This window comes from Schistosoma mansoni, chromosome W (genome assembly GCF_000237925.1).
Source record: "Schistosoma mansoni strain Puerto Rico chromosome W, complete genome".
NCBI lineage: Eukaryota > Metazoa > Platyhelminthes > Trematoda > Strigeidida > Schistosomatidae > Schistosoma > Schistosoma mansoni.
Genome location: NC_031502.1, coordinates 50,492,053 through 50,510,141, shown reverse-complemented (window position 1 = coordinate 50,510,141; position 18,089 = coordinate 50,492,053). Strand labels below are relative to the sequence as shown.

General features: G+C 31.3%; 1 protein-coding gene across 1 annotated transcript in view; it reads right to left on the bottom strand.

Moving 5' to 3' along the window:
* The window catches only part of Smp_155970 (twik family of potassium channels-related), a gene marked incomplete at both ends in the record, with an annotated part of 24,755 nt that extends 8,366 nt beyond the window's left edge, over window positions 1-16,389 (bottom strand). The window contains 5 exons of the mRNA XM_018790054.1: window positions 1,480-1,821; window positions 1,918-2,231; window positions 2,949-3,335; window positions 3,471-3,578; window positions 16,107-16,389. Coding sequence (XP_018655435.1) covers window positions 1,480-1,821; window positions 1,918-2,231; window positions 2,949-3,335; window positions 3,471-3,578; window positions 16,107-16,389 — 1,434 coding nt within the window. The remainder of the gene's footprint in view (window positions 1-1,479; window positions 1,822-1,917; window positions 2,232-2,948; window positions 3,336-3,470; window positions 3,579-16,106) is intronic.
* Window positions 16,390-18,089: the final 1,700 nt, after the last annotated feature.

The following is an 18,089-nucleotide window of genomic DNA, read 5'->3' as shown; positions in this document are numbered from 1 at the left end:
CATTTACCTGTAGTCACCTTTACATTACACTGTCCCAGACACAGAAACTTATTTAAATAGTATTTAACACGTTCAGTAGTAAAACTTGATCGACATATCTTAGTCATCATTGTTTTGCTCTTCCAGGATCTCTGTTTTCATTATATTCTCGCGAGGGGTAGATAAATTATCGATAATTTCGTCATGGCACCAGAAAATAGCCTTTTATAACACTGTTCATTAAATAGACATGCTATCCACTTAAGAAAAAAGAAGCAAAAGTTTCCTGATGATACAGTGGAGTGCTGTATTGCATGCACTTCTAGCAACCATCCATCTTTGCTTACAATGGTAATGAAAGCTATTTATAGACAGAACATCGTGCCAAGAAAATTTACTTGATTCATAAATGTTCTTGGCTGCTTACGTTAGCCATAATTCGCTTATAACTTATGTAGACAAAGAATAAATTTTAAAAAAACTAGAGTGAATACGACTTGAGAACAATAATTTGCCAACTGCTGACGTAAATTTATAATTTTGTTTTAACAAATGTTTACTATGTAATTTAAAGAAGATTAGTTTTAACTAAATCCATCCCTTTTAAATTACTTGAATTATTACGGCTGAGGTTGTATTAATGTTTAATGTGTGCTTTACTTGTAAACTGTTATAAAGGTAGGATACGTAATATAACGCTAGGTTTTCTTGTTATAACAGTCCTTTCACCTTTTACACGTATATGGGACGTTAATTTACCTTAGACGAATATCTACACTAGATTCCCACCTGTCGAACTATCTACATGTCTGACTCAACAAAACAACCAACCATTATCATTCTCGTCCACACATCATAAACAATTAGGAACTTGCAGTTACGATCATATTCTATCATTTTTGAAGAAGCCCGTATATCCTCTTAAACTCATGAATTGTGTAAGAGTTCATTTTGATTACTTAAACTTCGTCAAGTATACTAAAAGTGAATTCAGTCGTCAATGGATAATAAAAAAACACATTTTTCTGTGACCGCATTAATTGGTAATAGAAAAATCTTCAATAAATAACACTATCAAACAAAATTACATTCATGTTAATAATTAGCTATTAATTAACTTAATGTCCAAACTACAATATAATGTTAATGTATATTACACAGTATAGTTGATATATATAACCCAAGTCGTCAATAGAAATTGATCATGATAAAGTCTATTCTGAGGATGATATATATATTGTCTAACCTGAAAGGTTAATAGTTTATTTTAAAAAGTAAAAATTACATAAAATCATAAAAAGATATCTAATTAACATATCCGTATTTCATAATGTTAATAGTCTAAATTTTTACATGAAAATAATGTGATTACATATTGATTTGATTGAATTGTTCTGCTTTTCTTCAGACAGAAGCAGATCTCTTTGTAGACACATGCTGACAGACTTCAAAGATTGATGAATTGCTAGAAAATTTTATCTCATCATCTACGCTACTTACATCATTTGTTAGTAATATATCATCATGACAATAATATGGGTTATGACGTTTGTTCATATATTCTTTGTCAAAATCAACGCTTTCTTCACCATAATTATCCATCTCATTCGTTTTCATCTGTTGTTCTTGATGAATTCTAGGATACCGCCTGCATTGAAAATATGGAATTGAGTTTAAACCGATCTCATTTTCATTTGATCGTGGATTTACAAATTGTAATGGAAACGGGTTTATCAATGGCTGATTAGATTTGAGTAGATCCATTTGATGATGCGTTGATAAAGATAACAATGGATATATCATCTGATCTCCTGATGATAATGGTGGTTGACTGCTTAAAGACTGTCTTGGAGGTAGAATGTATTGATTATTAAAGTTATGCTTATGAGATTTTAAACCATGAGCAACTAAAGAGGAATGTACTGAAGTAGACATTACCTCATTAGTATTATTATACCTACCAGGTAAACTAAAATGATCCAGTGAAGTACACTCATAAGTATGCGGTTTTAAAGTAGACATCGGATGTAAATAAGATTGCATTAAATCGATATCATTAAACGAACTACTCTTATTTTCAGACAGATTATCACTGTCGATTATTTCATTTCCTTCTATAATTTCTGGTTGCCGATTATTCACTAAATATTCTTTAGTAGAAATGAAATACTGATGATTTCGTAATTCTTCATTTGTACAGTCACAATCATCAATTGAACATTGTTGTATTATAAACGGTGAATATTTAGAATCTTGAAAAGAATAATATGGATTATAACGATATGAACTTATATAATCTGAATAAATGTAACGATTTCTACATGATGAATCATATTGAAGAGAATTTGATGGATTCAGTAGTTCACTTGAACAATTATTTTTATGTAAACTTGAAGAAATTTGTTGAGAGACTTCATTATCGATTAAAAGTGGATGATGTACAGTTGACTGTTCATTGTAACAACCAGTTACACAGTTTATTAAAAAGGGATTATTACTATTGTTGCCATTATTAGTATTATTATCATTAATATAGGTTGTAGTAGTTATAGTTGTAGTAACAGTAGTCTTAGCTATAGAATTCGGTTTATTTAATATATTTTCATGTGAATTATCATTTATTATAGTTAATGATGATGAATTTAATATATCCGATGATAATGATGCTAATGATTGTGATAATGGATGAAATTTTTTTAAACAAATTAAACATAATTTCAATTTAGTTAAATGTTCATGTTTCGAATCAATATGATAAGTATTAGTATGAGGATTAATAAGTAAACAATTATTGACTGTTGTTGATGCCATGGTTGTTGTCACTGTTGTTGTTGTTGTTGGTGATGATGGTTCCGGTTTGATTAAACAATTTGAATTGCTTAATGACATCATATGATGATTACAATTCATAAGATTATAATCGATATTTTGTTGACAAGTCGAATAATTATGATTATTTAATTGTTTACTATTATATTCTTCTTCTTCTTCTTGTTGTTCTCTTGGTAACTGTTTCATTATAAATGATTTATGTATTCCATTATGTTTATTAGCACATATTACATCACCACGTAAACGTTTTAATTCTTCTGCATATACAGCTGCTTCTAATTGATCACGTTTTTCATCTTCCGTATTCATTGTTAAAAATCTTAATACTAATAAATTCATTACAGAACTAACTACAGTTAAACCAAATAATATAAATATTAAACTAAATGCAACATAATCCGGTCGTTTAGCTAATGAATTATTACGTTGTAATGCAACAAAATCACCAAAACCAATTGTAGTTAATGTAATAAAACAATAATAAAATGAATCTAAATAATCCCAATCTTCATAACGTGAAAATACTATAGCACCAATAGTTAATACAATGGAACCAATGGTAAAGCTAACAATCATTAAATGTGTTTGAGATATAAGTTTATTTATTTTACATAAAGAATTAGATTTATTTAATAAATAAGTTATAATTGTATTCATACGTTCACCAATACTTTGAAACATAATAAGACATAATGGTATACCAGGTAATGCATAACACATACAAAATATTTTACCACCAAATGTTTTTGGTGTACTATGACCATAACCTAGAAAATAAAAATAAAGAAATTGAGAAAAGATTATAAAAAAAGAATAATGAATAGTAACTATATGAAAAAAAACAAGACAATAAAATGGTAAGCAAAGATGGATAGTAGCTAGCAGTGGAATGCAGAACGCGCGTTTCGTCCTATTTGGGACTCGTCAGCTGGATGTACCTGCATCTCAGAGTTGATGTTCACTCTGGGACTCGAACCCAGTACCGTTCGCTTCAAACACCATCGGGTTATCCACTCAGCTACTGAGTGGTGATAGCCACTTGCATGTGCCAATTAGAGACTGACCAGTTGCAGTCCTAAACATCAATGGGAAGATTCAAATAAACAATACTAAGTGAATTAAAACAATAAAATGTTTAATATAAGCAAAGATAGAATGGGTATTTCGTTCTATTTGGGACTCGTCAGCTGAATATAACTGCATCTCAAAGTTGATATTCACTCTGGGACTCGAACCCAGTACCGTTCGCTTGAAACGTCATCACGTTATTCACTTAGCTACTGAGTCGTGATAGCCACTTGTTTGTGCAATGGAGTGAAGTGAATTTATTAAAATGTTTAATTTTTCCAAGAAATTGAGAGTTAATAAAAAAAATTGTAATTTTGCTAAAAGATTTGAACCACATAGTAAGTTATTAAAACATAAATAACTCTGAATCTAACATAAATATTTATCATCTTAAGTTATAATTCCTTGAAAAAGCTTGAACCATATTGCCAGGCGAAACGTTGGATTTACTTCAAATTCATTCGCTGAGATTTTACATGTATATGATTCTTATTTAATGTCTTACATCAACTCAGCGCTCAAATACTGTAAAACTATTCGGTATAATTTAGACGAAAGTTCTTATTCATTTAAGTTTCTACACTTTACATAACTATAAATAGAGAAAATTAACAAATTCATTAATGAAGTTGAGATAACTAACATAGTCGATGGTAAAAAAATTAAACATGGAGAATGTTTAAATACCTATATTCGTTTATCACTGGTACTTAAAATTCGACTAATGTTCATTGGGATATAACCTTCTTGAATGGATGTTGAAAAAGTGTTTATAGCTGCAAGTTGACGGTGCACTTAGTCTTTGTCATCATTCTGTATCTGTGCTACAGGATTCAAATACTAATGTGAACATCGACACTGAAAGGTAGATCAATTCAGCTGATTAGTCTCAAAAAGGACGATATCCGTATCTTGTACTCTTTTTTCAACAACTATCCTGAATAGAATCGAAAACATTTCTTTAAATAATGAAAATAACATAACATTAACACTGTTGAATGCCGCCTCAGTGGTCTATCGGTTAAGTGCTATGGCGCGAGACTGGTAGGTCCTGGATTCGAATCTCTCGAGGCGGAATCGTGGATGCGAACTGCTGAGGAGTCCCATAATAGGACAAAACGGCCGTCCAGTGTTTCCAGGCTTTCCATGGTGATCTAGCTTCAATTGACTTATGATCTCAACTATATAAAATTACTAAAACCTCCACGAAACCCCCTTCTGATAAGAAAAAATTACAAAATAATATCGGGACTTCAAATCTGCAAAAAAAGATAAAAAAAAGGTGAATTTTCGCCACTTTCAGTGACATTTTTGTCATCTAACCTAAGATCTACTATTGGTTAAAATCATCGCACGAATCCTAACGAGAAAGACTGTACAAAAATTTTATTTGAAGTATTTAACATGAAAGTATTTAAGCGTTTTATTTTCACTAGATAGCTAGGTAAATGACCTAGCAGTTGTAATGAGATAAATATAAGCCAATTATGGCAACACTGAACCGATAATCTGTAGTTATTTACATTGGTCATTTTTTAGTTTTTAGCCGCTATTGATCTGCATGGCAACGTTTTTTACAAGAACACTTACAAGACTAGCTCTTCAGGATAGAGATTTTAAAACGTAATCACTGTGTACTGTAACTCTTCTATAAATATTCATTTCAATCAGATAGAAATGAGACTAATTGTGATGGGCAGAATATTAATGAGCCAAATACGTATGGTTCCATTTATAAATGTTCACTTCTCATATTTCTTATTATATATTAGCTTGCTAACCAAAGCTCTTCAGAATCATATAATTAATATTTGCTTAGTTATTTTTACGATTTAGCAAGTAATTTCCATCATAAAATGACTTCAACACTGATGCTTCACAAAGTAGTTCTAGAAAGAAATAACTGTCCGGTACTTACTACTAACCAATAGTTCATAGTTCGATATCACTGTTAGATTCTCCATAAGATAAATTACTGAAGATATCAATTTAATTAAATTAACTTAAATCGACAGCTGGTTCATGCGAAACGAATAACTTGATACTAAATGAATTAAATAAAAACTGAAATCTAGTTATAAGTTACGTTTTTTTTACCTCAGTGCGTAGAAAACTAGTTACTCAAAGGCTCCTAGTCCAGACCTTCATGATCCACATGTTTTTTTAAAAAATTCGCAGTCATCATCCGGTATGACTGTGTAGTTTGTTCAATTGTTTACAAACTTCCTTTTTAACAAAGATCATACATTTTATTATTAACAATTACATACATAAATTCACTTAGTATTGTTTGTTTGAATCTTCCCATTGATGTTTAGGACTGCAACTGGTCAGTCTCTTTTTGGCATATGTGCATACTATGCGTATTGCCTCGATATAGCCTGATGTCACAAGCATTGTAAGCAAAGATGGATAGTGGCTAGCAGTGGAATCCAGTTTGACGCGCGTTTCGTCCTATTTGCGTTTGAAGCGAGAGGTACTGGGTTCGAGTCCCAGAGTGAACATCAACTATGAGATGCAGGTACATCCAGTTGACGAGTCCCAAATAGGACGAAACGCGCGTTCTGCATTCCACCGCTAGCCATTGTACATCTTTGTTTATAATTACATACATAGATATATACCACTTAAAGTGAGTAAAATGTATAACAAACATACAAAAATTTATTGGCATTGAAATTTGGTCATCGAAGACAAATAAAAAAAGTTGTTTATAAATTACTCTACATTGATAACTAGTCAAGTTATGATTGAATACTAACCACTAATTATTTAAATGATTTATTAACTAATAGTTACATAATCCAAATGTTACAGACAGACAACCTTGAATACAAGATCACATGTTTGATTCTTAGCACTCTACCTCTGAATGGCTTCGATCAATTTAAGTTTCCCAGTATGTTTACCCTACTTTAGATCATTTACTAAAAATTTGTAAAGGCCGTTTTTTTATGTCTACTAATAATTAACATTGGTCGATTAAAAAAGGAAGTATCAGTAAAAATTTAACTAATAGTCCTGTGCTAAATATCTGAGGAAAAGAATCTGAAGTCAAGTCACAATTGCTGCTTAATGATAGACTAGTATTTCTAATGCAATCTCTTTCCTTCAGTCACTGGATATCAAGCACAAATGTACCGAATTATTGAGTGATTTAGTTTAGTGATCTCATTACAAAAGCTATACTATTTCTATTATATTCATGTCGCGTAATGTACACGAATGTTGTAAACTTATCATTTTCAACGCTGACTTATTGAAACAAACTATAGGAAGCACCATTTAATTATATAGATAGAATATTTATTGCGAAAACCTTACAACAACCGTTTAACAATAAATTATATGTAGCTTGGCGGAACAGCCGTGAGAATCCTACTCCTGTGTTTCATTGATGATTATTTCAAAATATTGCTGGAGTAATAGGGTATGAAAAGCATTTTTTACATAACTACACATCTCAGATAATATTTTCCAATAAACAGAGTGAATCCTTTGTGGTTAGTTGTATGGTTGAAATTCAGGACTCAAGCGATCAGTCTGAGTTACTATATAAGGTCGATAATAATGGCGGTTTAAAAGATAGTTATCATTTTTGACGGTGGATAGAAATGGGAATCAGGATACAAGGTTTAAATTTCAAAAATATCCACACTATTTCTCATATACATAAAACTGACAAAATACCGAGTAGTACGGAACGGGTTATTGATTTTACTTGTAGCCATTATCCTAATTAATGGATTTCCGTCTTACTATGATAAAAATAGCAGAAAACCTTCAATCGCAATGGTTCTAAAAACACAAGTTAATAGACTACCAGTTTGTCATTTCTGAAATCATATTTATTTTACATTATTTAGGAAAAAACATGTGCTGATCATGTAGAAGTGTTCACAGAAAGGATAATTGGTATGGCGAAAATACGAAACGTATTTAAATATTTAATATTCGCATTTGTTCTCAATCTGATAACATACCATTATTGTCATCAAATTGTTTGTAAGTGGTTTTCAATCTGTCTTATAGATCTGGTATGAATGGTTAAAATCCTAAGACTAAACAGCTTACCACAAACCTCATCTTAGTAATAATCCTGTACTCATTATTGATTAAGCCAAGAAAAAAACAAATATTCTCGGAGATATTGGATGGTTGTAGCACAATCTAACAAACTATAAACCTATTTAGTGATTTAAAAGTCATGGTTCACCTTAAAACTTGATTTTTGATACCTAATATGATCTCAAGCTAGTACTGTTGAAAAGTCACAAACTAAGAATGGACACATGTTCAATATACCTTAGTTTACCACAGCTTTCGAGTTGATACCAGTCTGAGATAGAAACTAACTTCCAGACAGTATCAACAATCAAGAATGTAAGTTCCTATGTTAGGTAGTTGTAAACAGTATTCAAGGAACCCTAAACCAGCATTACATGCTAGATGCTACTCGTTAGTGATGCATACGTGCAATCTTAAAAGAAATTATGCTATCCGGTAGACTAAAACTCACGTCATTCAGCTCCATAGTCTTTGACTACGACTGAGCCCTTCAGTCAATGATTCATCAATATAAATGTCCCATCATACAGCTAATCAATTAGCCTCTCTGATTTAAAATTGTTCTTTTTTCAGTATGTAACTTTTTAAAAAAATAAATATAATCTCTAAACAATCGATTTGAAACAAGCAACCAGGATAGGGTAGTCGAATACTTTTTTACAGAATATTAATTCCTATAGCTTAAATATGAATTCGATACTCCATCTAACACATAAAAAAAAGATTTCTATTCATTTGGTATTCCCAAATAGGACAAAACTCACGTCCTGAATTCCACCGCTAGCCACCAACCATCTTTGATTATAAAAGATTTCTATGTTATTTAATTTGTCTTAATTAACAAGTCTTCATACAGAACAATCATATTCTCTCTGGTAGATTCATAAACAGATACATATAATTAATAGTTTAGGAATTGCTAACTTGATAACTAATCAATAGGATAACATTATAAATTATTATCAGGCTAACATATAATGTTGAATATATATGAAGTTAAATCACGAGGCAAGCCCTAACTTGGAATCCGGAAGGCAAACGGAAAAGAGGAAGGCCAGAAAACACATCATGCCGAGAAATAGAAAAAGATATGAAAAGGATGAATGTTAACTGGAAAGAACTGGGAAGGGTTGCCCAGGACAGGATTGGATAGAGAAAAGTGGTGTGCGGCCTATGCTCCTCGACGAGGGGTAACAGGCGTAAGTAAGTATTTATGAAATTAAGTTAAAAAGCAAAAGATCAAAGTAGAAGATTTGAAAAAACGGTAGCTATTTATACTTTAATTGTAATGTAATTTAGTTTTTGAGATGAATTTTATATTTAACCAATATCGAGGCATGAAATATTTACAGACTATGATTAAATGGTATCCATGATATAACTTCAGACAAATTATCAACTCTTTTAGAATGATTTGTACTGCTATAGTTGTCAATTATGAATGTAAGCTGATTTAGATGATAAAAATGTCATTCAAAATAAACTGAGATAAATTCATAAGGCGATTTAAGATAGACCACTATGAAAAACCTGGAAGCACAGGACGGTTGTTTCATCCTAGTATGGAACTCCTCAGCAGTGTGCATCCACGATCCCGCCTCACGAGATTTGAACTCAGGACCTATCAGTTGTTATTTCATTTGATACTTGTTCATTTTCCGATTTCATCAAGCTCAAAATTTATTATGATTCAAATAAGTAAGAAGATACTATGAGAAAAACTCTGTTCAATAATAATATTTTTAATAGTTGAGATCATCAGTCAATTGAAGCTAGACCACCATGGAAAGCCTGAAAGCACTGGACGGCCGTTTCGTCCTATTGTGGGACTCCTCAGCAGTGCGCATCCACTAGTGACTGGCTCCATGAGGTATTTCCTGGAGTTCTAGTGAGAAGCAGTGAACAATGAAGTTCAACCAGGTCTGTTGTGAGATAGTAACTCACTGAAGACATTGGTGGATGTGTCGCTCAATTTCGTGGATTGGTTGAAGTTAGGCACTAACACCGTTGGATGCCGGCTCAGAGGTCTAGTGGTTAAACGCTCGCGCGCGAGACTGATAGATACTGTGTTCGAATCTCACGAGGCGGGATCGTGGGTGTGCACTGCTGAGGAGTTACTGCTTTATTCGTTTTTTCTCAGTGTACATATGCCAATAATCAAAAGGGAAATAATTTCGTTGTGTTCTCGAGATGGTTGAATAAAAATCAACTCAATATTTATATAGAAAAGTTGAATTCATGAGTTGATTAAAGCTAGACTATTATGGAAAACCTGGAATCACTGGACGGCTTCGTGGATGTGCAATGCTGAGAGGTCCCATAATCGAACGAAACGGCTATCCATTACTTCCAGGTTTTCCTTGGTGGTCTAGCTTCAATTGACTCATGATCTCAACTATTAAAAATTACTACAATATCCACAATAATCAATTTTGATCTATAGAAAACTTAAACAGTTTAGCATTACTTTATTGCTATATACATGTATTTATGTACCTCGTTCATTAAATATTCTAGATTTTTGATAGCTGTCTATTAAAAAGTTGATTGCTTCCTTATTATTATTTGTTTGATACGATAATACAAATACCAATTATTTGCATAATAATTCATCTATCAACCACATATTTACAAGATGAGATTACATTTCCAATGAGAAAATACTATAGATATCTGATAGTTAAAAAGCTTTAATAATTAGTTTATGTCGGTTGACCAAATAATAACTGTACTTCAAGTGAAACTGTAGTGAACGGGAACACAAATGAGGACAACCAAATGTACTCGAATACAGTATTACAGAATCTCTTAGTAAAATCTGAGAACAATACAGTAAATACTTCATTTGCGAATCCTCCACCAATTGTTTCAGAATTTATAGTTCCTTCATTTCTATAGCAACCACTCTCTGTTTTTGTCTCTTCTCTTCGATTTTACTCAACCTTCTGCCACCAGGCATTCTACTTTTGACAGATGATACATACTACTTGTATGTATCGACATCAGTAGTACACACCACAATATATGTTATAGAATTCTATAGGCATAAGCAATATTTTATATTAAAAAATTTCCTATATAGGTCAAAAGCCACATTTATATTTATTATTCGATAAAAAAATATTATTATCCAGTCCCATTTTTTGGTTAAATTTTAATCAGTCATCTCTTTCAACAAAAATTTCGCGTTTTATCCACTGAAAAAAGTAATTCTACATCCTTATTTTTATTTGAAGCATTTAGCTCATTTGATGATGTATTAAGATGACGGTGATTATCAGAACTGTGATATATATTAGCTCAATACATTCCGAACAATCTGATCACACGTATACTTGTCAAGAACATTTATATATAAAAATAAAAGGTCAACTTGACTGGAGCTGGGGCGGGGGTAAGAGTAGACAAGGATAATAGTAATAAATAATGTGAAAACAATTTGCAACCTAATCACTCTGGATAATAAGCTAACATCACCAGGGTAGGTTTAAGGTGAGAACATACTGTTTGTTACCAGATGAAAGTTTGAGTTCCTACCAGATTGTGTCATTCATATATAAAAATAATTCTCGTAAATAGTATGCAATACAGAACTGCTATCTGCTTATCGATAATCAAATGTTATCCATCAGTCATCAGAGATTTTTTAATTCAAGCAAACAAAATAAGGAATCTTGAACTATTATGAAAACAATCAAAAGGAAGGGTAGAAAGTCAACTTTAAAACAAAGTCAAATATGAATTTTATCATTTGATTTATGACTAAATTCCGTTACATCTTACTTGAAAAAAGAGAGGAAGGCAAAGCGGAAAAATTGAAGAAGATAAGTTAAATTCATCTAGTGGGTTAGAAGTGTACAAAATCACATTCAAATCTCTTAGGTGCTTTCCACGCAACTACTCATATCATTATCAAGAATTCTGGGATGCAGGTACATCCAGATAACGAGTTCCAAATAGAAAGAAATACTCAAAATGGATTTCACTGATACCACTGACACCATCCATGTCTACTCATAATACTTGTGAATTAAGGCTATATCGAAACAATAGATACACGATGTACATATGTCAATATGACGCTGATCAATTGCATTCATGAACATCAATGACAAGATTCAAACAACTAATACTAAAATGAATTCCATCAGTTAAGAAGTTTTAAAAATAAAAGCGAAAATTTCTAGATACTTGATAAGGTTTTAACAGTACAATGATTAATATGGCTAGGGAATATTTTAACATTCCTACCCATCACCAAATGAAAATATAGTTAGGTTCCATGAAGTTTTTGATCACAGTCAGGTAATAAATATATATCTTGCGTTACTGACTTTTACTTTTATTGCTATTACATAATTCGCCTCCAAAGCGTTGTATCTATTCGACCCAGAGATAAATGGTTCTTCGTGGAAGTAAACACCAGTAAATATGATGCAATGAAGTGAATGTACATGTGTATTAATTAATAGTTCTATCTTACAGCAGCTGACTATTGGTGGTTTCATACCTTCAAAAACTTTTATTTAATGTAATCTATAAAATACAAGTGATTTTTTTCCAAAATCGGGTTCGAATCTCACGATGCGGGATCATGGATGCACACCACTGAGGAGTTCCACAATAAGACAAAACGGCCGTCGAGTGCTTCCAAATTTTCCATGGTGGTTTAGCTTCCATTGAATCATGTATTCAACTATATAAAAAATCGGTTTACTAAAAAAATATTTTAAAATCTAAGTAATGTATACTACTTAAAAACGGTTGATTGTTTTTATTTTACCAATTATTTATACAAATCTTTCATATTTAACTCTTAAACTATTCATTATTTACATCAGCTTGCATTCATTATTACAAGCATATGGTCAAATTATACAAATGTAAACTTGATTGTCATATTAAAGAATGAATATAAAAGAAGCATATGTACCCATATAAACAAGAAATATAACAAATCATAAGGCACCATTTATATATTTGTTTCCAACATTTGAAACATTTTTTCTATCTTTTATTGGTAACAAGCAATATGTAGTTGTCATTATTATCTTATTATTATTTCTATCATTATTATAATGATTGTTCTCTAATGGAAACATTCTAGGATTTGTGTTAGGACTTTAAGATATAATAAAGCTTCCACTCTCTTACTATTCTTTCCAATAACATTTTGTTTGCTTTTATTCCTTATCTTTTTTTATCCCCCCCCCAAAAAAAATATGATAATTAATTGTTGAAAATTGTAAAAAACAAAAAAACTTTTATTATCAAAATAGATTTGTCAGAAAACAGATGACAAATTTAATTGACCAATAAAAAAATTGAAAAAAAAGAATTTCGAGTAACCAAAACAACAGAAAACAAAATTTTATAATTTTTTAATAATTGAGATCATGAGTTAATTGAAGTTAGACCACCATGGAAAACCTGGAAGCACTGAACGGCTGTTTCGCCCTATTATGGGACTCCTCAGCAGTGCTCATCCACGTTCCCGCCTCATGAGATTCGAACCCAGGAACTATCAGTTTCGCGCGCGAGCGCTTAACCACTGGACCATTGAGCCGGCCGGCATCCAACGGTATTAATGTTTTATAATTCAAAATAAAGTTGAAATTTTATTGTGTTTTCTAACTATTTACAGTTTCATTGTCAAATCAAATGGTTTTTCTTTTCTTTTTTTCTTTCTTAGAACTTTTAATCCATAGAAAAATAAAGTATATTTCAAGGTGAAATGTTTGTTAGTCTTGAAAGTGAATATAAGATAAAGGCTTTATCGTATATTAACCTGTTTGATTATTGATTTTGTGCATTTGTAATGAACGAAAATACAGTTGCGGACAACCAGCTTATTGTTCTGTAGAAATTTACAAAATATCTTCGTAAAATATGAGAACCTTATATTGAGTACTTCATTTTTTGCAAATTTCCATCATTTGTCCTTCACATTCTGTATGATTCTTCCAGTTCACAATTCATTTCTATTCTCTTTAACTTGATCACCTTAGCCTTCTGCTGGCATGCATTCCATCTCTTATGTCCGTCGACATAATTGGCATACACTTCACAATCACATAGAAAGTAGATCTGTCTAACAAGCTATAAAATTGCTTTCTCTCTCCATGAAGTAACTTCTGATTAAGTTACTTGAGGTAGCTCATGGTGACAGGTTAGCAAACAAACATCAGAGAAATACAATCAATCTGAAAAACACTAAGGGGAAATTTATTAATTATAGTCAATTGATTATTTTCTCAAATATTCAACCACTGTTTCAGTAAATAAAATATGACTTAAAGTCTAAACCATATATCTGACATTATCAATAATATACTCTTTATAAAGTTCAGCTTTCATTGATCGAACAAACTGAACACTGAATGAGATATAAAGTTTATTTGTCATACAAAGATTTTCTTTTAGTATATCAGCTGATCTTATCTAAGACTCAAAAAAATTCTCTTTTTTGTACATATCAACTTTAATCATACAATGAAACGGATGATTTTTTTAAAATGCTGTGAATAGTATATAATCCTATTGACAAATTTTGTCCTTTATAACTCTGCCTGATTTAGTTTACAAAATCATCAACACTACTGATGAGTATTTGTTTACTTGAATAAAACACAGAGCTGGATATGAAAGTATAACCAATGGGCACTTTTGAAGTATACTATTCAAAAAACCAATAGATTTTAGCGATTGATAATAAATTTGATTATTATAACTTTAGAACCTTTTATTGGTAATATGAAATTAGAAGATCACGTAAAAGCAGATAGGATTGTTTAAAGCAGATTATATTAATATGGTAAAAGAATTTCCTGCTTTAACTCCTTAGACTCTATAAGCCACAAAACTACATCAAGAAATGCTTGTCAAAACCACCAACAAGGACAAAACCATCAGCGCACATTAGCAAACGGTAATCACACCCTACATAAACATTACTGGAATCACATATAGGTTGTTAAGGCCTCCGGCAGTAGTCATATTGCACAATCTCACCATTATCATTATAGTCAATATTACTCAAGCCAAAGAACACAACAAAAAAGTAGGACAAACTAAATAACCACTTCAAGATAAACTGCAACTAATGCAATAAATATTACTTTTGACTAGGTGGCTGTCCTATTTGCTTGAGTTTACTTGGATACTAGCTAGCTGTTAAAAGCTAACGAATACCTTTTTTCATGTAAATAAATACGGAAAATTACGGAAATAAAAATTCAGCAATGAAAATGTGAAAATATTAGACAGGGAAAACAAAGAAAACTAGGGAACTTTTATAAGCATGACACTCAGCTCATAAATCAGCAGAAATATTGTAATTGACCCAATCTTTCGGCCAATAACAAAAAGGGTAAACAACTAAGAAATCAGAAATTAGGCCAGGGAATAAAAATTAAAATAAATGTTCAAAAATGACAGTATAATTAGCCATTTTCTACATCAGATGTGGAGAGATTGTAGTGGGTAATTTCTATCTGAAGTTAGGGCCTATGACAGTGTTTAGAAAGACAACAAAATCTTCATGATTAAATCATTCAGACCAAAAAAACATAAGACTTCCAGAAAGAATTTCAGTCACTGGATCAACAGATCAAATATGATCCTTTTCCCGAAACAGTTTCTTCCCACTGAACATGATTACTTTCACGATACCATGGGACTTTTTCATAGATAACGTAAAGATGAGTTATCGTTGTTGCTATGATTAGCCTCAGAGTTATATTTTTAATATAAAGCCAACTAGACAGATAGTGGACCAATGTTTTCACCGAATTAACCTTTTGAAGACTAAATGAATGACCTACCAGGACTCACTATTAGTTTTCGAAGATTATGACATACGAAGGGCATTTTGAAAATTATGTTAATAACTGAAGTTTGATGCATTTGAACCATATCATTCTTTGATGCATTTGACAAAGGGCACTCTAATACTATAACTGCTAATTAATTAATTTTATTCTACAGTGAGATAATTATTAGCAGCTGATTATTAGAAGAGTCTTGTTGCTATACGTTAACGTCTTAACGTTTACTTAAAATCCACTATTCCCATTACTTATGTATTAATCGAATACGTACAATAACAAAAATTGAATATATTAATCAAAATTTCATTCGTAAAAGCAGTACAGACTTACCTATAGTAGTTATAACTGTTGTAGAGAAATAAAATGCTCCAGCAAATTTCCATTGAGTACCTGCTTTATATGGTTTCATTTGTATGCCTAATTGTGTAATCCTTTCAAAATCATCAATTGTTATATTATATTTAGTTCGTAAACTTTCAGCACTTTCTCTTAGACGTACATCTTCACTTACTTCAAATTCTGATTCTAATGCATCAAAAATAGCAGCTCCAAGTAACAAATAAGTGAATGTTACTACAATCAATGAAAGTGTTCGAACATTTTGTCTTTTCATATTTATTCATTCCCACTTTTGAAACATTTTTATAATTTTATAATGTAAATATTAAATTCAGAACAAAACTGAAATTTCCCAAATTTCCCAAAAGTTTCAATACAGTCTTAACTTTATATACAAAACAGATTTGTTCTATCCATTCGGATAACATAATTTGTGAAAAATAATCAATTGGTCCAGCTTTCTTTATTTGGGATAATAAAATTCAACCAAATGACCTTGAGTTTACTAAATTTTGATTGGTTCATAAATATAATTTTAAACTGACAGGTAATGTAACGACAGGACGATTAATCATGAATTGACTTGTCTGATTTATCATCTAAAATAGATCCTAGAGTATTGACAACTGAACAATATTTGAGCAGACAATTGTTTCCAATAACTTTATCATCATCAGGCTCTACAATTATAAATCCATAATTATGATATTTTACAAAGGCCAAAATGAGGCATGTATTAATTCATTTGACAGTGTTGAATGTTAGCATCTGTTAAGACATATATACTTCAAAATTGTGAGTTAGAAAGGTCAGTTAATAAAGGTCAAAATGATCTGGATTAAAGTATCCAGTCACAATCAGCATAATAGTATTATTGTAGTGAGTGAGAACACAAGTGAGGACAACCGACTATGTATTTAGCACAAATTACAAAGTAACTTGGTAAAATACAAAAACCATACTCTGATACTCTATTTGCAAAATGTTCATTAATTGTCTCAGGCTTCATTGCTCCTGGATTTTCACATCAATTGCTTTCTATTTCTGTTCTTCTGTTCTTGATCTTCTCAATCTTCTGCTGTCAGATATCCTATTCCTTACTCACGATATATACTACTTATGTTGATATGAGTAGCCCACGCCACAATATGGCATATAACATATAACATTGTCAAATTAATTAATACATGCCTCATTTTGGCCTTTGTAAAATACCATAATTATGCACTTATAATTGTAGAGCCAGATGATGAAGTTATTGAAAACAATTGTCCGCTCAAATATTGTTCATTTTTTGAATATTCTATGGGGATCTTTAAACTGTTGAGATCCTAGAGTGTTACGAATAATAACTGTTAAGTGAATTTAGTACAACTAAAGAAAGTTTATTATCTATATTGTATCCGAAACATTGTTCACTTAACATAAAGTCATATGAAAAATATATCATTTGAAATTCAATAGGAAATATTGTTCATCAATAGCTTCTACTTAAATTTAAAACACTTTCCTCGATACATGCAAAATACACATAGTTTGACTTTTTAACAAACGGTGAATCAGTACTCATCTTCTATTTTGATGATTCTGAAATTTGAAGATTAAACATTTGTTTTTACTTGAGGATTTTAAGAATCCGTTGAACGTTGGTGTGAGCCATACTCACGGAACCATATGAAATGTCACTAATAATTTTTCATCTGATCATCATATTATTTGTATTACTTTTTTCTAAACTACAAAAGTAACAGAAGAATCATGGGAAGTCCCAACTGATGATATTTATAAGTGCTTTCTGAAGATCGGCTTAATTTTTAAAGAGTACTCATCACGGATTGATCTAATTTAGCATACCTTTGAAAACCAAGGATCATAGGATAACTAGTTCGTTTTAGTATCGAATTCCTTAGCAGTGCACACAATGATCTACTTCAAGATGTCCCTGAAATTGTAGTCAGGAGTCACAGTTTGTTG